Here is a 23,291-nt window from a genome sequence, read left to right as displayed (position 1 = left end):
TGCTAGAACAGGGCCTCACCCTCCCTGACTGAACTAACCTCGTTATCTCTAGCTTGCTTGCTAGCATATATATACCTGCCCCTGGAAATTTCCACTACCTGGGTCTGACGAAGTGGGTATTCACCCACGAAAGCTCACGCTCCAAAACCTCTGTTAGTCTATAAGGTGCCACAGGATTCTCTGCTGCTTTGCCTTGAATGACAACTTTACACATGACCCATTCAATCAAACTGACTAAGATCATCCACTGACAAGTCAAGTATTATCTCTGCAGTTCAGCATGACATCCTTCCCTTCCTTTCAGCTTTCAGTCTGTTTTCTCCCAGCCAGATTCAATAGCTGGGTAGTCAGGCATGCTGAGGGTAGCACTCTGTGTAATTCAACATACCCTCATTGAGAAGACATGTAGTGATTCACTGTGGGACTAGAAACCAGGAACTGCTAAATCTAATGCCAGCTGTTTTAGTAACTTGTTATGTGGCCATTGGTAGTTTACTTACCCTGGTTGCTTCAGTTTCTTTATCTGTTACAATAAAATGTAACATTACTGTAAAGTGGGTAATTGTGAGGATTGATTATTTAAAATTAAAGTGTTTATAGAGTATTATTATTTCTCCCCCAATAACCTCTATTCTCCTGTTCTGTAGTAATTGTTGGATGCAACCAGACTCTAGAAAGAAACTGTATAGCTGTACAGAATGTTCTGATCCTTGAATCAGAGCTCATTTTAAACAGATTACAAAACTGCTCACTAAATGTGGAAACAGTATTATCTTCCTTTGCTTGATCATTAGGACAACAAGATGGCATATCCTGCAGAATGATCTGTATCTCTAAATGTTGTGTTTCCTTCTACTATAACTTTTTTCCAATCCTCAGCTTCCTGTACTTATGAAGACCTCTGCGCTTTTCCCCGCTGTGATATTGGCCGTGTTTGTGGTATATGCTTGAGGCAAGCTTCTTAAATGCCTAACATATCAAAAGACACATTTTAACTATTATGCTTTGCTTACCTTATATTCTGATCATAATATGATTATCCTATCTATAAGATATCTGAAGTATCTACTGTTGGTTAATGCTGTAATGTGAAAAATAATAGCTTTTCATAAGGTTGGATGTACAGGTATCATGAGAGCTGGGGATAGACTACAGGAAAATATCATGACTATTTTTAAATTGAGCACAAGTGAGGTGAGCATTGTGGGGGGGAACATTCAGTGTGCCGGGAAAAAAATATCCCAACCTTGATGTTATCAGAAGACGTTGCAAAAACACAATGAATGGTGTGAAGGAGTACAGCGGTGCAGAATATTTAGGCCCTTGTCCTTCAGACATACACATGCAGTCAATGGGACTACAGACATGTTTAAAGTTACTCACTTGTCTGAGTGTTTGCTGGATTAAGTCCTAGAGCATGGGGGGATGGAAGGTATCCTTGAAAATGGTTGAAGCAAAAAGCAAGCCAGTGAAGCAAAAAAAGTTTTAAAATGGGAACCAGAAAAGTAAGTGTTATATCTCAAAATTTGAGTTGTTAGGTTATACATTCTCTTCTTTGTACCAAATAAGAAGGAGATTAGATAATCTAAAGTCTTTTTTTTTCTATCTCTTGATTCTGTGATGATTTTTAGGGTGGAAGGTAAATGGGTGACATCAGTGTCAGCCATGACTCGATCCATAAGAATTGTTCATTTGGGATTTTTTTCCCCCGGAAAAGATCTTGAAGAACTAAGAAAATGCATGATATCTGGATCAGAAAGTATGAAGTTTATTTGCCTATTTTAGCTTCAGAAAAACAAATGCTGTGATGTGGATTAATTTACCAAGAGAACAATAAGAAATAGATGGCATTTCATACAAAAGTGTTCCATTTCATTTTATAACCATTACTTTTTATACATAAAAATGTGTACAACCCAGACTGTATCCCTCTTCTGTTTATACCATGCTTCATCCCTCCCATTCCCTAAACAAAGCAGAGAATTACTGAGCATGGGGAGACCGGGATGCTAATTCAAGAGTTTGATGCTTTTATTTGGAAACGCAATCTGCTAACAATGGGGAGGATGTTCCTGATCATGGGAGCAGTGAAGGAGAAGAGACAGAAAGGCACTGATAGATGGTTCAGAAAGAAATATGATATTCAAGGCATATAGGGAATGAGCTGGTGAACAGGAAGAGACCAGGTCAGAAAGGAGGATGGAAGAGGAAAGATAATCCGTTGTTTTCTGCTTCAGTGTCTGATATGTGGATTTCTTGAAGCAAAGCTATGCCCAGTGCTGGAGGTCCCTCAGGGTAATTATATGGAAAGTCAAGTACTGACTGGCATGGATTTTCTAGGATAGCCTGGGTTTTTGTCATTTTTCTAGGCATTATGGGACTCTTGGAGGGGAGGCTGCCTTACTCTGCCTTTCACATTGCTTAGCAGAACAAGAGAAGCATAGAGGCTTGTCTGCCGTGTTGTTGTCCACTTAGACTGTGACTGAGTGAGAGTAAGTGGGGTGGGGTACCAGTTCAGTTAGCACTGGAGGAGAGAAGAAATGCATGGTGTGCAACTCCCCTTTGAGCAAAAGAGGAAAGAAATCATCTTATGAGGCTTGTTTCATTGCTTTTCCCAGTAGCCGCTACAGAATGGGTGTTTCAGTGTGTATTTGCTCTAAGTAACAGGCAAGACAAGCTGCAAGGAGATGCTAAAGGGCTGCTGGGGGAAACAAAACACATTTGGAGGTCTACAAGAGTGAAGAGGTAGCAGGGCAGTTCTACACCCCATGAGAGGGCAGGAGGTAGTGGAAATGGGTTTGGGTGAAGAGTAGGAAAGTGGAAACTGGAGGGAGCTAGAGTTTGGAACTGGGAGATGAGATGCTACTAAGAAAACTTTGGGTTTATGAGCTTAAGAGATATGGAGCTATCCACTGAGATAACAGGAGGGAAAGACCATGAGAAAAATATAGAGCTGGTGCTGGGGAGAGAGTATAGACAAGGGCTAGAGGAAGCTATAAGAACAGAGGCAGTAATGTTTTTCTCTGGTAGAAGAGGGAAGGAAGGAAGTGGATGCAAGAAGGGAGAGGGGAGACATAGCATGGAGAAATGTAAACATTCACATAGAAAAAGACACATTAAGAGCTAAAGTAATATAAATGCCAGTGGAGGGCATCAGATGCTTCAGTTCGAGTACTTGCTCATGTTGATTCCAAGTAGGTGTGTGCACGCCACATGCACAGCTGTCAGAAGGTTTTTTCCCTAACGGTACCTGTCAGGTTGGCTGTGGAGCACCCTGGAGTTGCACCTTCATGGCAGTGTGTATATAGGTCCCTGCGAACCCACTGCCTCTTCAGTTCCTTCTTACCACTAGTGACAGTCATTGGAGCAGCTCTTTTCTCTTGCTACAGCAAGCCAAACCCCTAGTGGATTTGTTGAATCTGTAAATAGTTAAAAACTTAGTATTAGTTAAAAGCAACAGAGAGTCCTGTGGCTCCGTTAAGACTAATAGATGTGTTGGAGTATAAGCTTTCTGGGTGAACTCAAACTAGCTATGGGAATAAAGGGAAACAAGAAGACTTTTTATCAATACGTTAGAAGCAAGAGGAAGACCAAGAAGACTGTAACAGAAAAATAGGAAAATGTGTGAGAGTTGCTTGCTAAATAGCAATATGTATGCCATAGGGTAAATATTAGTCATGTTTTGCAGCGTTAGCAATTTGAATTCCAAAATAAGGCTGCATCTATGTGTGACGTTTTGCGGTTTTAATCTTTATAGGCTCAGTAACATTTGTAACAGGCAGGTCAGCCTAACCCTTGCAGGGGGACACGCTGGCCTCCGCCTGTGCACAGGTGTATATTCAATAAAGGTGCCTCAGGCTGTCTGATCAAAATATAGAGGTGGTCTATTTTTCCCCGACATTAGGGTAGGCCCACTGCTCAGTGTGCAGGAGAGAGAAACAGTACAGGAAACTTGAAATGGCAGAGCTGCTTAATGACTGCTTTGTTCGCGTCTCACTGAGAAGTCTGAAGGAATGTCTAACATAGTGAATGGCTTATGGAGGGATGTAAAGATAAAATAATAAAAAAAGAGCAAGTTAAAAATCACTTATGAAAAGTTAGATGCCGTGCAAGTCAGTAGGTCTTGATGAATGCATCTAGGAATACTCAAGGAGTTAATAAAGGAGGTATGTGAGCCTCTAGCTATTATCTGTTGGACAAGTCGATGCGGAGACGGAGAGATTTCCAGAATGACTGAAAAGGGCAAATATAGTTTCCCAAATCTATTAAAAATGGAAATAAAACAACCAGCGAACTACAGACCAGTTAGTTTAACTTTCTGTGCCAGGGGAAGATAATGGAGCAAGTTATTAAAGACTTCATCTGCAAACACTTAGAAGGTGGTAATGTGTTAGGAATAGCCAGCATGGATTTATAAGACATCATGTCAAACCATGCTGATAGCTTTCTTTGAGGTAGCTCGATAACGAGCCTTGTGGATAACGGAGAAGCGGTGATGTGATATACCTAGACTTTAGTAAGCATTTGGTCGGTCTCCCTGATTTGTTATCGATAAGGTAGGCAATACATTTAGATGGGGCTACTATAATGTGGGTGCATAACTGGCTGGATAACCATACTCAGAGAGTGGTTATTTAGATGTCTCCCAATCCTGGCTGGAAATGGCGGTATTAAGCAAGTGGGGTTCTCACAGGGTCTTTTTTGGACCGGCTCTGTTCAATATTTTCATCAAAGACTTAGATGTTGGCATAGAAAGTTTACGCTTATTAAAGTTTGCGGACGAGACCAACTGGGAGAGTATAGCAAACTGCAGGTGGGTGGGCGATTGGAAGAGGAGAGCGCTCAAAATTCCAAAGAATGATCTGGACAATTGGAGAAATGGTCTGAGGTAAACGGATGAAGTTCAATAATAGACAAATGCAAGTGCTCCGCTTAGAAGGAACCAATCAGGTTTCACACATACAGAATGGGAAGAGGACTGTCAGGAAGGAGTATGGCAGAAAGAGATCGTAGGTCATAGTGCGACACAAAGCTAAATATGAGTCAAAACAGTGGTACTGTTGCAAAAGCAAACGTGTTCTGGGATGCATTAACAGGGCGTGTGAAACAGGGGACACGAGAAGTCTTTCTTCTCCGCTTCTTTGCGCTGGTTTAGCCTCAGCTGAAGTATTGTGTCGCAGGTTCTGAGAGCACCGCAGGTTCAAGAAAGATGTAGAGAAATTCGGAGGGTCGGAGAGAATGAGCAACAGAATGATTAAAAGGTCTTGAGAAACATGACTAGGTGAAGGAAGGCGTGAAAGATCTCCTGGGTTTATTTATTTGGAAAGAGGAAGACTGAGAGGGGACATTGATGGTTCAATTTTCAGGTATTTAAAAAGGGTGTCATCAGGAGGAGGGAGAAACTTGTTCCCTTGCCTCTAATGATTCAGACACAAGAAGCATGGTCTTAGCTGCCCAGCAAGGGGATTTTAGGTTGGACATTGGAAAAAGTTCCTGAATTGTCCGGGTGGTTGGACACTGGAATAAATGCCTCGGGAGGTTGTGGAATCTCCATCTCTGGAGATATTTAAGAGTAGGTTAGATAAATGTCTATCAGGGATGGTTTAGACAGTATTTGGTCCTGCCATGAAGGCAGGGGACTGGACTCGATGACCTCTCGAGGTCCCTTCCACTCCTAGAGTCTATGAATCTATGAATCTGTTAGTCTTAAAGATTCCACAGGACTCTGTTGCTTTTTACAGATCCAGACTAACATGACTACCCCTCTGATAGTATTAGTTAGTTTTCAGTAGTTCATAGTTAAGATAAGTTTTGGGGGTTTCTCCTCACCACATTTTCGCCTCCCAGGGACCGAGGCATGACTTGGTCTCAGAAGTTCAAACCATGTGGGTCCTGTCTGAAGCCTATGCCAAAGGGAGACCCACATGACTCCTGCTTGGGAAGCCCATCAGACTGAAGTGCAGAATCGGCAGAGGCTTCTGCCAAAGGACTAAGAAGGAGAAGGACTTTAGGTTAAATTTGCTCCTGATGGAGTCAGCCCTTGTTCCACCACTGGCACAGGTGGCGTCCCCAACTCCAAGCCCAGCATTTCAATAAGGATCATGTTGGCCTCAGTAAGAGAGGCTACGGCACTGAGAAAGTACTCTGACTCTAGGTACCCTCAGCACCACCACTCCCCAGCGCCAAAGACGACCTCCCGTGCAATGCCAGGCACCGATCCCATTTGCTGGTGCTGCACAAGAAAAAAAAAAGACTGGCAGGGGTTGCTCTCCCACTAAAGCAGTGGAGCAAGGAGGCACCAGCAGGGTGCATCCCGCGCCAGGACACCCTGCTGCGGTTCAGACTCGGCCAGCACCATCGACTCTAGCCTCACAGGGAGGTCCATTGAGTCTGGCTCTAGGAGGACTTAGACCTTCCCTCCATGCCGGATACCTTTGAGGCTGCCAGGCACACTGTAGAGTGATGACAGCGCAGTTCCCTGCATGGACACCGGCACCGTGCCTTCTAAGAGCAAACCAACGATGATGTGGCATCACTCACCCTCACCTCAGCATCGCTCCCCAGCACTGTCTCACTCCGTGTTGCCAAGGTTTGAGTCCTCGTTGGACTTGAACACGGAGTCGTACACCTCTAGGCAAAGCCGGCACCATTCTCGACACTACTCCAGACAAGAGGAAGGGCAGCCGTTGCCTATGATGCCATGGCCACTGCAGTGGCAGGTGCCAGCTCAGTGGCCCATCTGCATCCCGGGGGCCTACCACCAAGCCCAAGAGATGAAGTCCAGATCATTGGTGGTATTGGAGGCCCGGGCCCCTCCATCATCATCATCATCATCATCTGTAGCTCGGGAACCTCTCCAAGGCTAAGAGATGGGCACAAAGGCCAGCACTGAGACCACAGTGAGACCCGGCACTGAGACAGCACGGGCCCAGAAGCTGATACTGGTCCAGACACCATGCAATATGTGTTGGCACAGGGGGATCTCCACAGACATCCTCCTCATCTTTCTCTCCTGAGGCTGTGGTGGGAACATCCACCACGCTGCCAGTCATGGACAACAAAGCCCACCAGGAGTTACTCAGAAGGGAGGCTCAGAATTTGGGCATGCAGGCGGAGGAGGAGTTGGAGTAGATCAACCCGACGGTTGACATTCTGGTGCCTGAAGGTCCATTAGGGTGGCTGTGCCCCTCATTAAGACCATCCAGAACACTACTAAAACATTGTGGCAAATGCCCGCCTCCCCTCCCTCCCACCGCCAAAGGAGTGGAGAGAAAGTATTTTGTGCCTCCAAAAGGGTGTGAGTACCTGTTCTGTCATCCTCAGCTGGGCACTTTCGTGGTGGTGGCTTCCAATGAAAAGGAAAGGCAAGGACAACTAGGACCTATTCCTAAGTCTAAGGAGGTGAAAAAGCTGGATCTCCTTGGTAGGAAGGTGTATTTTACTAGGTGGCTCCAGCTTCACATTGCCAACCAGCAGGCAGTCCCCAGCCACTACAGTTTTAGCTCTTGGAACATGTCCAGATTCAAGGAGCTACTTCCGGTGGACTCTTGCTCGGAGTTTGCTGCTGTTCTTAAGGAAGATGAGGTGGTCGGAAGGATCTCCTTACAGGCTTCCCTAGATTCAGAGGACTCAGCACTCTGAACTGTGTCAACAGCCATGGCTACAAGAAGGAGCTCATGACTTCAGGTGTTGGGGCTTCTGCATGAAGTCCAGCAGAAAATTCAAGACTTGTCTTTCAGTGGCTTAGGACTTTTCTTGGAGCAGACAGACTCTAAGCTCCACAGTCTTAAAGACTCATGGGCACCACTGAAGTTCCTGGGGCTTCTGTAATAAGCCTCTGTCCCAAATCTGGACCTTAGCGTCCAAAATCTGGGTGCTTAGCATGAACCTCCAAGCTTAATTACCAGCTTGGATCTTATCTTGCTGCCACCAATCAGGATTCTGAGTACCTGATAAACTCTCTCGCATGCTTCAATCCCTTGAAACACAAACAGAGAGGCACGATTTACCTTCTTACCGTCTCCCTCTTCTCCCCCGCCCCCAGTCTTTCCCCTGAGAGAGACAGTACTCCTGCGCACGAGATTTCCTACCCCTTGCCTTAACTAGGAAAAGAAAATGCAAAGGTTTTCAAAAAAGAAAAGCTTTTATATAAAAAAGACCCTGCATCGAGATTGGACATAACACAGGGCTATTGCTTAAAAGAATATGAATAATCAGCCTATATTCAAAAAAAAAGATAATCCAAGTTTAAACTTCCAGCAACTCCACACATGTAAGTACAAAATACATATAAACCTATGCTTTTCCTTTGTACTCAACTTGGGAACAGAAGGGTAGAAAAAGCTTGGATGGATAGAAAAAAAACTCTTCCCTCATAGCCGAGAGAAACAAAGCAGACAGAACAAAGCAAACACACCAGAGTTCCCTCCCTCACTTTGAAAAATCCGGTTTCCTGATTGGTCCTCTGGTCAGGTGTTTGGTTCCCTTTGTTAACCCTTTACAGGTAAAAGAAACATTAACCCTTAGCTATCTGTTTATGACAGCTTCATATACCAGCCCCGCAGAGGAAACATTTTAAGTTGCAGCCTACCCCTCACTTCTACCCTGTTCCCCCTACACAAGTCTATAGTAGGAAGCGGGGCAGGAGTAATAGACGGAGACCCTTTCAGTCCTCCTCTAACCAGGGCCATGGTTCAGCAAAGCAGCCCTCAGCTCCAAGCCAAACTTTTGAGGGTGCACCTGGGGGTGACGCACCAGTCCAAATCCAAGATCCTTTCACTCCCTTTGTGAATCATCTCTCCCATTTCTACCATGCCTGGACACAAATTGCCTCAGACCAATGGGTCTTGAGCATGGTAGAATTGGGATATTGTCTCCAATTCTGTTCATTCCTGCCTTCCCACCCTCCTTCCCCATCCATCTTCAGGGACCCTTCTCATGGGCAACTTCTCATGCAGGAGGTGCAAACGCTCCTACAACTTGGAACCGTAGAGAAGGTCCCTCTGGAGTTCAGGTGCAGGCAGTTCTATTCTCGGTATTTCCTAATCCCAAAGGCCAAGGATAGGCGCAGACCTATTATAGACCTTCGAAACTTCAATAGGTTGATGAAGAAGTTAAAGTTCCACATGGTCTCCCTGGCTTCCATTATCCTCTCCTTAATTGTTATCAGTTACTCTTTGCCTCTGATTTCAGGCTGAGCTAGATGTGGGTGGAATTCCTGCTGGGGCCACCAGAGGCCACTGCTGGCAGATTTTGGCTGCAGAGACCCCTAGGCCCAGGAAACCTGAGCTGTCCACTCAGTGCAGAGGAGGAAAATAGACTGCTGCTGGGGGAGCAAACAGCAGGAAATCCCAGGTGAAAGAGGGTCGGGGGAGAGAAAGAGAGGGAGCCAGCCCAGAGAGCACCAAGCAGGTGCAATAGGAGCTGTAGCAGGAGGGAACTGCCCATACTAAGTGGAACAAGCAGCTCCAGCTTCTGTCTACAGTTGACCAAATTTTCAACATCAAAATGTTAGGGGTTAGCTTCTTGTGAAGAGTTTGGAAACTGGATGACATTACATATGCCCGAGTGTACATATAAATAATGTCTTCTAATTTTTGATCTGATTTGTCCTCTGATTTTATTTATATACTATATTGTAAAGCAGTGGGCAACTGCTTGCAGCCCCATGTGGCGCTGTGAGCATGACCCACCTTAATTTCCCCTCATTGGAGTAGCATTAGGTTCACTTTAACAGCCCAGGAGAAGAAAAAGCCAACACACACTAACAAACAGAACATTCCCTTTTAATAGGGTTTGAGGACAGAAGCAACTATAATATGCAGTTCATAAGGACCTCACGTCAGGACTCTGGTTCAGGTCCCAGACTTAAAATTCACAGTCTCTAGTTAGGTTGTCAGAGACTAGCCTGAGCAGAAACAACTGCCTGGCTTCGACTCCTCTCTCTCTTGCTCAGCTAGTGTCTTCTTTCTGTTTATACAGCCCAGCCCTAGGGTGGGGCAGGGATTCCTTGATTACAACCCAGTCTGCCACTTAACGGCGTGGGACAGGCAGTACACTCCTTCACACACACACACACATATATATATATAATAAAATTAATCTTTCGATTTTTGGACTCCTGAGGCATGATTCTGATCGCACTTACCCCTGTTATCTATACTCCCGTGTATGACTCCCATGGAATTACTCCTAATTTACATTTGTGTCAGTGTAATATCTGAAGTGTAAAAAAAATCAAAGAAATAAACAAGATGAGAACCTGGCCCATGGTATGGAGTTGGAATCCTGTGGGCAGCTGTGAAAATAACAAGAATCATGCTAGTTTCATTCTGCCCTTGGTTGAGATTGCCCTGAGCAGCACAAGAGGCAGGTACTCAAGCTCTTCTCTGAGAAGGAAACGACAAAAAAATAGAGAGAGAAATATTGGAGATGCTAGCCCACTCCTTGCTGCAGCTGGGCAAAGTAGATTAGCAGAGAACTGCTCCACAGCAGAAACCATGAGGTGGAGTGCTCTTCCCTGACCCCATCATTGCAACACCAGACCAGGGAAAGGGGAGAAGAAGTGAGCAACCCCTGCAGTTGTCCCCCCTACCAAGCCTGGAAGTGCAGACTGAAGAACACCTGGAGGAGCAGAGGTGAACTGAGGGGTAAGGAGTTGCTGTGAGGGGTGGATATTTAATTAACAGGCTGGGGGAGAGAGAGATGGGGAGGGCAGAAATGATGTGGGGGTGGGGAGAGGGTCAGGCAGCTATGGGGTTTGGGGAGCAGGGATGACACAGAATTAATTCATTAGAATTTTGGGCTTTGGGGTGAAGATGAAAGCTCTGCCCCAGCATTTTCTACAGATCATTGTCATCTGATCACAGATGGGTCCTCCCATGAGAAAACCTGCCGCAGGGGCCGAAATTACCTTACTCCATATATTTGGGAAAGCTGGCAACACAATAACAACCACACACACACATTCGGGATGGGTAGGGGGAGTTCAAAAAAATCAAAAAGACCAAAAAATGAGATTAAAAAATTTCACGACTTCTAGAGCCTGACTCATGATTGTTGAAATTTTAGGATTGGCAATATTGCTAACCAGGATTCTGTATATAGGGACAACATGGAAAAAAGGCACAGGGGTGGGAGAGAAAAATAAACAGTGCATGAAGGGCGGCATTTTGTTCCTGCTACTGGGGTCTTATAACCACTGTGAAATCTGGTGGTCTTGCAGTATTTGCTGGAAATGCTCCAAGAAGACAAACACCCAGGTTCTCAGTCTGCATCTACCATGAGCTGAGTGCAGCTGGAGGAGGAAGGCACAGAAGAACTTTGAGATCCTGGGGCCAGGTCTAGGGCACTCAGGGTTTCTCCCATGCAAGGACAGTCCCCAGCTAGATGGATTCACTGGCTTTCCAGCGGTTTTGCTGGAGCGGCATAAGGCATCTGGAGGAGTGGCTGAGGATCTGAGGCTGTAGTGATATGCTGCAGCAATGCACTGGAACTGGCTTTAGGAACATTTCCCTGGGGAACAGAAGGGTGTTCTTTGTATGGAGAGAAAATATTCTCCAGTGGAGAGTGTGGATGTTCTTTAGAATCCTTTTCTTGTTCCCAGTAACCTGAGAATCAATTTAAGACAATCTGTATGATTACAATGCCAGAAATGAGACTAAAAATTCACAGTCAACACACCACGCAGCAAATATTACAGGAATTGCTGTGACTAAGAAATAAACCAGAGACATCAGTGTTTAAATGTGCTTATGTGGCATTTTTTTAATATGCAAAGTGATTGTTTTAAATCCGGCATTAGAAAAAATAGACTCCAAATCCAAATAAACACAACTACTTCAGACACAAGTATAAACATCACTTCCCACAACTGCACAAAGTGTTAATCTCAGTACGATGCTGGGAAGGTGATATTGCTGTTCTGTATATGAGATAGTTTGGGTCCTGGGAATGTCCTTGTTTCTTTTTTTCATATATAGTTAAGAATACAGAACAAAGTGCATGGGATATATATACAAATATTTTTAGCAAAAGGAATGTTATCATATAAGCAGCTTAGGTTTGCGATGATAATGCTGAGCCCTTAAACTGTTTGAGTCTGTTCAGCCCTTGTCTTGTGTCAGCAGGGGGAAGTAGTAACCAGGCACTTCTGTTGTTGAGATACTGAATACTTTACTTGGAGTCTTTCTGGCTGTCTTCCCTTCTTTCCATCTTTTCTATTAAATAGGGGAGATTTTCATGCAGTGATATTAAATACACTGTACCCCACTGAGGTTCACCACCTATTGCCATGGCAGTGCTGGAAGTGATAGACACAAGTAAGTCTGGTTAGTGGAAATGTTAACAATATATTTGTAAAATTGGATTTAAATGCTGCACGTGATGGTCAGATTCTCCACAATCTGCAAGGTTCTTTTTAATCTGAGTTTTTAACAGTCACAGGAGACTTTTAAATAACTGTTATGTGACTGTAATTTGGAAATACACATTTTATATGAGCAAGGACACTTCTTGTTTCTGATTCAGATCTAACATTGCTTCTCCAGTTCCCAATCTGTGCCTCTTCAGAGCTGAGTGAAGTTAGCCCCACCTCCTGTGCCGTCCAGCCTTTCTTTATGTGTCGTCTGTGGCCCAATTGAGTTCAGATGGTGCATGCAGGACTGTGTGTATGTCTGTCTGTCTATGTGAGATGAGCTCTAGTCAGAAGGCTGAGTTGTTCCAAATGGTTTTAATCAGCAGCCCATTCGGGGAGAATGGAAAACTTCTGTCAGGATAAGAACTGAGTAAGTAAACATAACTTTGAACTCGAATCGGAACAAAACAAACCCAAAGGAAAGTCTTCATAGTCTGGCAGATGCCAGAAAAATGCTCACTGAGAGCGGTGTGTGCTGACAGGAAAAGGGCAATTTAAAAAGGACTGGAATGAAGGAAACAGTAAAAACAAAGTGGGGATTGAAAATATAATAGGAAAAAAAATCATATAATTGCTGGCAAAGCCTGGACAGTCTTCAGCCATGCAAGGCATATGTTAAGTTTTACTTGTTGCTTCCCTGGATTCTATTGTGTGCCTGTAGTTTCTTCTGCAGAGCTGGAGTAAAGATTTCTGCTCCTCAGCTGATTGCGCGTATGCAATGCAAACTATGCATTGGAGAAAGGCTAAGGCAGGCTCATTAGTATGATGATGGTTGCTATTTGTTTGTCTGTGTTTTGCACAGGTTGGATTCTATTCCTGTAACCTTTATGAAGAGCTCTTTGGAGTGCTCTCTGCCTTTCGGACCTATGACTTCTTGTTCAGTACCATGGGGGAGTTCGGCAGCAGGAATGGGAAGAACTTGAATTAGTTGTGGAAAAACACTCCTTTGTCTTTTTTGTGCCGATGGAAAGTGGCTGCTGCAAATGTTCCTGTGATGTGGAAAAGGGCAAACTGAGAAAGGTGAAGTGGTCATGGTTTGTGGGCAGGTTCCTGCTTGCCGCAGGCTCTGTCGCCCTCGGCCCTTCCTTCTGGTGCTGGTGGTGGGTGTCTACCTTTTCTACCAGATCCTGCCACCTATACGGACCAAAAGATTCTTTTTGGCAATTGATGATGGGAGTTCACCAAACAAACTAGCTGAGACACAGGAAGAGAGATACAAGGAGGTCTCTTCAAGGAACACTCATTGCTTCCTCCCTTCCAGTAATTCACAAACAGTGAATAAGGTAAGTTAACCCAATGACTGTGCTGCAATTAGGGTTGCCAACCCTCCAGGATTGGCCTGGAGTCTCCCAGAATTGATATTGAGCTCCTTGTGACTATTGAAAGCAATCCGGGAGATTTTAATAGGCTATTTTAAGAAAATGACATTGTCATGTTGGGGGAAAAAAAAATCTCCTGGAATAGATTCAGTCAGAGTTGGCAACCCTAGCTGCAATAATGGCCTGGGATGAATCCCGCAAGACCATTTATGTCCAACTAAAATTAACCTTGAGTTTGAAGTGTGTACAAATAAGCATGTGAGTGACCTAGTGATAATGAAATCCTTGTAAACACAGCCCATTAACTAGTTCCTCAGCAACTTTTATTGTCAAATGAATCCCTAATATTTTGGTTAAAGCATTGCATTATTTTTTGACTCCATGGAAACTTTAGTCCTCTTCTACTTGCTGTGCAGCACATATTTTGTTTAGTCTTTAGAAATGGGGTCAGGAACTCTACAGTACAGACACATATATCAAATGCCAGTGGGACTTCATAAAAATGACTGAGGCTATTAATTAGCATAGACTCTTTCACTCAGACATTTATTAGCACTGAGAACATGGCTGTATTGTTTTGAAGTTATCTGCTGGTGCTTTTTGAACTTTGCTGGGATTCCACTGAAAAGCTGAAATAAACGGCATTTCTAAAACTTGTTTTCAGATCACATGGACATTATTTACTCAACAGTCTTTTGAACAGCAAATTTCTCTTTGTCCTTATGTTACCTGATCACATGTTTATTTTGTATAGGGTGGCTAAATATTACATATTACATATTAAAATATTAGACAAATGCAGACCTTGTTACTTTTTTTGTTGGTCGTTATTAAATATGGCTTGTCAAGTGGTCCAGGCTACGCTAGTTGTATTTATTTTGAAATCTGTGATTAGCTCTAGCACAATTGTATCAGGATTTGTTGGTCCTGGAGGGTGTTGGTAATAGTTCAGGATGGATTTTGTTGTTAAATTACCTTTATGGCAGCACTCAGAGTATAAATAGAAACTATTAATGACTGTAAATATTATTCTAGGACGTATCTGTTGGGCAGCATCTGCATAAAGCAGTTTAGCTCAGATCTTTAAAAATAAAATATATGGTTTAGAAGATCTTTCACTGGTTTGCTTTGTTATGCTTCACTCTGAAAGGTCAAAGAATTGACTTTATTACATCTGTTGTGATAATTAAAAACAGATATGGCCCAATAGTTTGTCTGAACCTTTAACCCACATGTGTGGAAGAATCTTCAGATTTATTTTTCAATTGTGAATTCTGATTTTTCTCATGGCTTCCAAAAATCTAGTCCAGAATTTAACTGCCATAATTTTATATTTTAGTTGAATTTTAGCTACTCTCCCTAGGTTTTCTGCAACTATGTAACAATACAATTAAACGTACAAACGGAATTAGTATATTTTGCAATGTAGTTGCATCGTCTTCTATTTTGTGACTTTTCATGATTATGTATCCATTCTCTTTTGATCACTGTATCTATAAACACATATGAGCATTTTATATTGAACAGCTTACTATTTGTAAGAGCCGGCGGAGCAACTGTGAAGCTTGGTTAACATGTTTGATTGATATTTCCTTTCCTGTTTAGATTTAACAAACATGCAGACTTAGCAACGGCTTCTGTGCTTGAGCTGTTTGGGTTGAGTGAGAAGTTTATGCTATTACAGTATGCTGCATTTATTATCTTCCCATATCCATAGATGTGAATACTGCATGCACATACTGAACCTATCATATTTATTTTAATGCATCTTTTAACTCTCATAAAAATGTTTTTCAAGCATGTGCTGTTTTAACATACGTTCTCCTTATTATTCAGAAGAACACCCACAGCTTGTTGGCTACATGTCTAAGAAGTTCCCTCATGATCCTTATGGAACAAAATGGCTTGCATGTGTGGTGGATGTTCTCGGTCTTTCTGTAGAACATCTTTAGATTGCACGACTAATCTCAGAGACTAGGAACAATGAAATCAGCCTTCCCCAAAAAATCTGCCATGGTGCTGCTGTGGTGTGCTCACAAACTGAGCACACATTTTTAGCCTAGAACAAATTGTGACGGATGAACTTTTACTTTGGTTTATTATGATAAGTACCTGGAGGTACCCAGTGCAAATTTGTTATGCTTGAAATATTACTCTGGTTTATTATACAATAGTACGTGCACCCATGGTAGTTAAGGCTGCAAAACTGTTTCAATTAAATCCCTGCTATTTTTTTTTTGCATATTCATGAATAAAGCTGGGCAAATACTGCAAAATATTTTCCACATGCTCAATCACATTAATTAATTGACTTCAGTTGTGTGCACTTACTGTGAATATTCTAGAAAATGAGCTTACTAACAAGAATCTTATGTTCACTAAAATGGCAATTTTCAGCAAATATTGCAAGCAGGACCCTTCATGAATATCATGCATAAAACTGAGAGAAAATAAAAACCATGCCTGTGATGTTGTCCTTTAAATAACAGCAGGTGATTCTGATGCATCTGGGATGAGGAAGAGGAAGCATCTTGTGTTGTGCTGCAGAATCTCCTCTGGCTAGTTTTGGAGTAGTGTAGGTATTGGGTCATACTTTTCTTCAGCCAGAAAAACAGTGTGGTGTTGATCCTGGAAGGGGCAGGTTGGGCCTTGGCTTCTTATTGCAACAGAGGGCTCCTCTCCCCAAGTGTTATAAAACAGCAGTGGCAACAATTCCACTTGGTTACTACACATGCAATGAAATGTTACCTTGATTTTTGGGAATGGATAGCACAAATGGCTTTAAGATGAAACCTGGAATCTTTTATGAACCAACCAGGGAAGGGCATTGGCAGAGTCCTGAGATGTGCAGTTTTGCTACTTACATTTCAGAGACTGGAATCTCTTTCACTATTTAAAGCTGTTGCTTCCAAAAATGTGGATCAATATGATGCTAGAAAGTTGATGTGTCCATTTAGTATGTAAGTATGTCTTTAAGCCCACGCAATATTCACTAATTTGGAGTCACTACTGCCTGTCAGGTACATAATGCAAACAATTTTTTTTTAAATTGTCAAAACACAGATTTGGGTAACGGTCTGGAAAGCTTGCCAGATCTCAAAGGCTAATCCTGTAGACGGGATGCCGCTCGTGTAGGGAAAGCTCCTGGTGGGCTGGGCTGGTTGGTTTACCTGTCCCATCTGCAGGTTCAGCCAATCGCGGCTTCCACTGGCCGCGGTTCGCTGCTCCAGGCCAACGGGAGCTGCGGGAAGCGGCAGCTAGTATATCCCTCGGCCCGCACAGCTTCCTGCAGCCCCCATTGGCCTGGAGCAGTGAAACGCGGCCAGTGGGAGCCGTGATTGGCCGGACCTGTGGAAGTGGCAGGTAAACAAACCAGCCCGGCCTGCCAGGAGCTTTCCCTACACAAGCAGCATTCCAAGTTTGAGAAACACTTCTGTAGACCCATTTTCACAGGCACAATGGGCAAATCTTTGATGCCTAAAATTAGGCACTATGATCTGTTTCTGAGTGGTAGCCATGTTAGTCTGTATCAGCAAAAACAAGAAGTCCTAGTGGCACCTTAGAGTCTAACAAATTTATTTGGGCATTATGATCTGTAGCCAGGTTTTCGAAGGTGATGAGCACCCAGAGATAGCATGCACATATTTGTGTGCTTACCTATAGATTTAGGAGACTTACTTTAGGGACTTATTTCCGAGTTTCTTGTCCAATCATACTTAGCAGTTTGCTATAGTGTTTTTCTTTTTCAAAACCAAATAGAACACAAAGACCAATATGTTCAAAAATGAGTGCCTAAAATTAGTTTCTTAAGACCATATTTAGGCAACTGCCTGATTTTCAGAATTGTTGAGCACCCAATAACTCCTAACTTTAGGCTATTATTTTGGAATACCTAGTTAGTTATTTAATTCCACCTTACAACATGCTTCTGAAGAACTGTCTGTCTATGTAAGGTACATATATGCCCCTCATTATTATAGTATCTAAGCACTTCACAATGTTAAGTGACTTTATCCTCACAAGACCTCTGTGAGATAGGGAACTGAGGTGCAGAGAAAGTAACTTTCCCAGTGTCACCTAAGAAGTCTGTAGCAGAGCAGGGAATTGAGCCCAGATCTTCCAAGTCCCCAGCGAGTGTCCTAACCACTGGACCATCCTACTATTCATGTAACAACCCTCTTTTACAGGTGAAGTAATGAAGACTAGAGTTGGAGGCAGTATTAGTGCTGGAATTAGAACTCTGAAGTTCCTGGCTTCTGGTCCTATGCTCAGACCATTAGCACACCTCTCGTGAGAAGTAAATGTATAGCACAGTGTGTACGAAAATAGTTGTGCAGTGTTCATATAAGTAAACGGGATTAGGTGTCAAGAGACTGAGGTGAAACTTTTCTGAGTAGCAGCTGTGTTAGTCTGTATCTGCAAAAAGAACAGGAGTACTTGTGGCACCTTAGAGACTAACAAATGTATTTGCGCATAAGTTTTTGTGGGCTACAGCCCTCTTCATTGGATACATGTAGTAATAAGTATGGGGAACTAAAAGTAAAACTATTTTGCCATGCTTATTATCCCCTTCCTCTCCCCACCCCTCCCCCCACAGTTCCTTACATCTCCTTGTCAATCGCTGGAAATCGGCCATTTTCATTACCACTACAAACAGTTTTTTTTCTTTCCTGCTGGTAATAGCTCACCTTAACTGATCACTCTCCTTATAGTGTGTATGATAACACCCATTGTTTCATGTTCCTGTGTATATATATTATCTTCCTACTGTATTTTCCACTACATGCATCTGATGAAGTGGGCTGGAGCCCACGAAAACTTATGCTCAAATAAATTTGTTAGTCTCTAAGGTGCCACAAGTACTCCTGTTCTTTTTGAGGTGAAACTGACTTTAGTACAGAAGGCCTGCACAAGAGCCTATATTTCATTTCAACTCACTATCAAGGGATTAAATAGAATTCAGATGGCAAATAGGACCTTTTGTGGGGTGAATTTTGTCCTATGCTGAATTTTTTCCTGAAGACTATGTTCAGTTTTACTATAACATAATTAGACAGAGAGGCTTTTCTTTGCACCAAAATAGTAGCAAACAATGTGGGAGAATGGAATTTATCCAGCTTGGAATCCAGGGTTAACCACAGGGCCACTGCCAGTGATGTGATTTAGCCAATTAAATTTATAGCCATGAGGTAGAGGATGAAACCAATTCACCCTAGTAGAGCAACAAAACTTCTTCCTGCAATGTAGAATACAAAATTACTGGGGCAGTAAAGCAAAGTTATTTTTACACAAACTAGGAGGCAGAGATGCTGTGGTGGCAGGCAGTCAGGGAAGAGTGGAGACAAAGTTTTTTGATCTCTCCTCAGTTTCATTGGGTTTGTCACAGAGGAGAAGCTGGGCAGGGGGGTCGGGGGCGACAGCAGCTGGACAAGGAGGGAGAAAGCAGGTCTCAGCTTGTTCACTTCACTCACGTGAGTAGTTCTATTAAAATCCATGGAACAACTCTTGTGAATAAGCCAAGTAGGATTTGGCTTGTAGTCTGTCTGGGGTATAGCACTGGAATTTGGTTCCATGATCTGTATACAATCGTGAAGCAAGGGAATTTTGAAAGAGAGCACTATGCTTCCATCTTGGTGATCGACTGTGCCAGGAACTCAAGCTTCACTTTTGTGGCTTATAATATCATCAGAAACCAACTATCAAAGTAAATCCTCATAATTTACTTGCCTGTTCTATATTTATTCAGCAAACAATGGGAAGCAGAATCACATTCCAACCATTTCAATCCAAAACCCACTCCTTCCTGAGTGGGAAATCTCATAGCATGTAAGCCAAAACATTTTAAATACCTGCCAGAAAGTGAAACAGGAAATTGACTTCTCCATAACAATGCAGGAAGTGTTTGAACTTGAAAGTAAAATAAAACAGTAACAAGAACATCTTAGTATTTGTATGCACTATGGGGCAAGGCAACAAAATGTGTAGAAGACTCCACTGGAATTAAGGAAGACTTTCACCATCCTGTAGGCTGAGCATTTGGGGCGTTAGAAACTAATTCAAAGTTTTCTGCTACTTATTTATTATTATTTGTATTGCGGTAGTGCTTAGGATCCCCAGGTATGGACCAGAACGCTGTTATAGTAGGTGTCTAAAAATCTAGATGGATCCACACTTATGCTGCGGGTTCTCTTCTAACTGAAAGTAATGGAGTTCAGTCAGTTCTCTGATGGCCTGTCTGTGTCATTGAAAATACTGTCATTGTTCACATAAGGCTTGATCCTCTTTCATAGTTTGTTTCTTTTGAGCAGTTTCTGGTGTGTAAAGGGCCCATAAAGCCTATTTAACTGACATACAGCTGGCACAGAAGATCTGTGCCACCCCTTTGCAGTATCCAACGTGTCAGGCAAAAGGGAATGTGGCCAGAATGCTACTATGCTCAAACTATTCCCAGTTGCTGGAACAGTCCCTGGAGGTTGTGAGCAGCTGGATGCCAGAGAGAGCAATCCTGAGGCTCCCTATAATTTACATTGTGGGGTAAAACCTCCAACGAACTGATTTCCCCTTTCAACTTTAAATATCTCAGCTAATTTCTTTTTGGCCAAAACAACAACAGTATTTATATAGTGTCTGAGCTAATTGCTGACCAGATTTCATATTTTAAACTGCAACAGCTTTAGGGTTATGTAAGCTAAAGAAACAACCTAGTGTATTTTTACACTAGCATAACTTAAAAAACAAACAAATCAATTTTAAGGAAAAAATGACAAAGGATTTTCTCCTAGGCAGACAATTTCCCCAGCCATTCTATAATACACATAAAGTAGATGCTCATTTTACAGTAGAAAAAATTTACATCATTTAGAGCTATAGTATTACGTGAACTTAGTTGTTTTTGTAGATCATTAAAACCCTAAGCAACATACATTTTATTTTGGTTTTTAATGGAGCATTAATTTTTGAGAGTTGATGGAATAGGACACAATATTTTCTTCATTCCCTCCCAGTCCATTATGTACATTTAAAACATAATTACAAACTCTTCTTTTTACACGTATTTTATTTACTTGAGAATCCATCATGGTTTCTTTAGAGCTCACTTTGCAGATCATCTAAAACTGCGTATCGAAGCCAAAGTAGGTGTCAGTGACTCAGAAGAATGTAATGGCTTTGTGAGGCTGTAACACCAAGTACACTGTGTCAAAGCTGAATTCAACCCCATCCTAGATCACATGGGCAGACCTATGATCCCATGCAGAGCCTCATTAATTTCAGTGAGTCTATGCCATGCATGTTGTTCTCTTTGTAGAACTGGGGCCAGAGATGCTGTTCATTAGTTCCTTATACATGAGTGCCCTGAAAGTGTAGTAAATCCACTTGCTAACAAAGAACCTGAAATTTCTAATTTGGGAAGAAAAACCTCTATTAAACTAGCTTTAAAACAGAAACTTGTCTTCATTTCAAAATTATTTTTAAATATTCCAAAGGCAGTTAATTTACCTTCTGGTCTAATCCCCACTGCACAGTCAAGCTATCGGAGTACCAAAAAGAGTCAAAGCAGTAAAATGATATAGTATTTGAACAGATTATTTTAATCGGTTGAGTTCTGCTCCTTTTATGCCAAGTCTCAGCCCAGAATGAATTTTTATGGCTGAGAAAAAACGTTTATAAAAGCAAAACTGGTAAACCCTAATTCTAGAAATGTGAACGTTGTTGCTATAATCTTGGAAATTCTGACAGACTCCTACTGGTAACTAGATCAACATGGATAGTGACGTAATGTATTTTATATAGAGTACTGGAAACAAATATGGAATCACTTGCTGCATAAGGGAAACATTATTTAATTTCACCAATTTGTTTTTAATGCAATGCAACTAAAGTATAGGTTTTTTTTTTAAAAAAAAAACCACCCTCACTTGGTAAGAAAACAGAGAGGAAATTGCAGCAGAGAATCCTTTGGCACCTTATAGACTAACAGACGTTTTGGAGCGTGAGCTTTCGTGGGTGAATACCCACTTCATCAGACCCAGGTAGTGGAAATTTCCAGGGGCAGGTATATATATGCTAGCAAGCAAGCTAGAGACAACGAGGTTAGTTCAATCAGGGAGGATGAGGCCCTGTTCTAGCAGTAGAGGTGTGAAAACCAAGGGAGGAGAAACTGGTTCTGTAATTGGCAAGCCATTCACAGTCTTTGTTTAGTCCAGAGCTGATGGTGTCAAATTTGCAGATGAACTGAAGCTCAGCAGTTTCTCTTTGAAGTCTGGTCCTGAAGTTTTTTTGCTGCAGGATGGCCACCTTAAGGTCTGCTATAGTGTGGCCAGGGAGGTTGAAGTGCTCTCCTACAGGTTTTTGTATATTGCCATTCCTGATATCTGATTTGTGTCCATTTATCCTTTTCCGTAGTGACTGTCCAGTTTGGCCGATGTACATAGCAGAGGGGCATTGCTGGCATATGATGGCGTATATTACATTGGTGGACGTGCAAGTGAATGAACCAGTGATGGTATAGCTGATCTGGTTAGGTCCTGTGATGGTGTCGCTGGTGTAGATATGTGGGCAGAGTTGGCATCGAGGTTTGTTGCATGGATTGGTTCCTGAGCTAGAGTTACTATGGTACGGTGTGCAGTTGCTGGTGAGAATACGTTTCAGGTTGGCAGGTTGTCTGTGGGCAAGGATTGGCCTGCCACCCAAGACCCGTGAAAGTGTGGGATCATTGTCCAGGATGGGTTGTAGATCCCTGATGATGCGTTGGAGGGGTTTTAGCTGGGGGCTGTATGTGATGGCCAGTGGAGTCCTGTTGGTTTCTTTCTTGGGTTTGTCTTGCAGTAGGAGGCTTCTGGGTACACGTCTGGCTCTGTGGATCTGTTTCCTAATTTCCTCGTGCGGGTATTGTAGTTTTGAGAATGCTTGGTGGAGATTTTGTAGGTGTTGGTCTCTGTCTGAGGGGTTAGAGCAGATGCGGTTGTACCTCAGTGCTTGGCTGTAGACAATGGATCGTGTGATGTGCCCGGGATGGAAGCTGGAGGCATGAAGGTAGGCATAGCGGTCGGTAGGTTTTCGATATAGGGTGGTGTTAATGTGACCATCACTTATTTGCACCGTGGTGTCTAGAAAGTGGACCTCCCGTGTAGATTGGTCCAGGCTGAGGTTGATGGTGGGGTGGAAGTTGTTGAAATCGTGGTGGAATTTTTCTAGAGTCTCCTTCCCATGGGTCCAGATGATGAAGATGTCATCAATGTAGCGTAGGTAGAGAAGGGGCGTGAGTGGACGAGAGCTGAGGAAGCGTTGTTCCAGGTCAGCCATAAAAATATTGGCGTATTGTGGGGCCATGCGGGTGCCCATAGCAGTGCCACTGATCTGGAGATATATATTGTCATCAAACTTGAAATAGTTGTGTGTGAGTATAAAGGCACAGAGCTCAGCAGCCAGTTGTGCTGTGGCATCATCAGGGATACTGTTCCTGACAGCTTGTATTCCATCTGTGTGTGGGATGTTTGTGTAGAGAGCCTCTACATCCATGGTGGCTAGGATGGTGTTTTCTGGGAGGTGACCAATGC

General features: G+C 42.8%; 1 protein-coding gene across 3 annotated transcripts in view; it reads left to right on the top strand.

Annotated features, from left to right (window-relative positions):
• The first annotated feature begins 12,560 nt into the window (after positions 1 to 12,560).
• Positions 12,561 to 23,291, top strand: part of CPED1 (cadherin like and PC-esterase domain containing 1) — a 243,193-nt gene continuing 232,462 nt past the window's right edge. For 2 of the 3 annotated variants that reach the window (XM_032796222.2, XM_075065406.1), the window contains exons 1-2: positions 12,561 to 12,785; positions 13,218 to 13,698. In XM_032796222.2, the coding sequence (XP_032652113.1) occupies positions 13,447 to 13,698 (252 nt within the window). In that variant the 5' untranslated portion in view covers positions 12,561 to 12,785; positions 13,218 to 13,446. Of the gene's footprint in view, positions 12,786 to 13,000; positions 13,096 to 13,217; positions 13,699 to 23,291 lie in introns of those variants that run through there. The other variant, XM_032796223.2, reaches the window with a different exon arrangement.

Source organism: Chelonoidis abingdonii, chromosome 1 (assembly GCF_003597395.2).
Source record: "Chelonoidis abingdonii isolate Lonesome George chromosome 1, CheloAbing_2.0, whole genome shotgun sequence".
NCBI lineage: Eukaryota > Metazoa > Chordata > Testudines > Testudinidae > Chelonoidis > Chelonoidis abingdonii.
The sequence above is the reverse complement of the archived record's forward strand: the minus strand, read 5'-3'. Positions and strand labels throughout refer to the sequence as shown.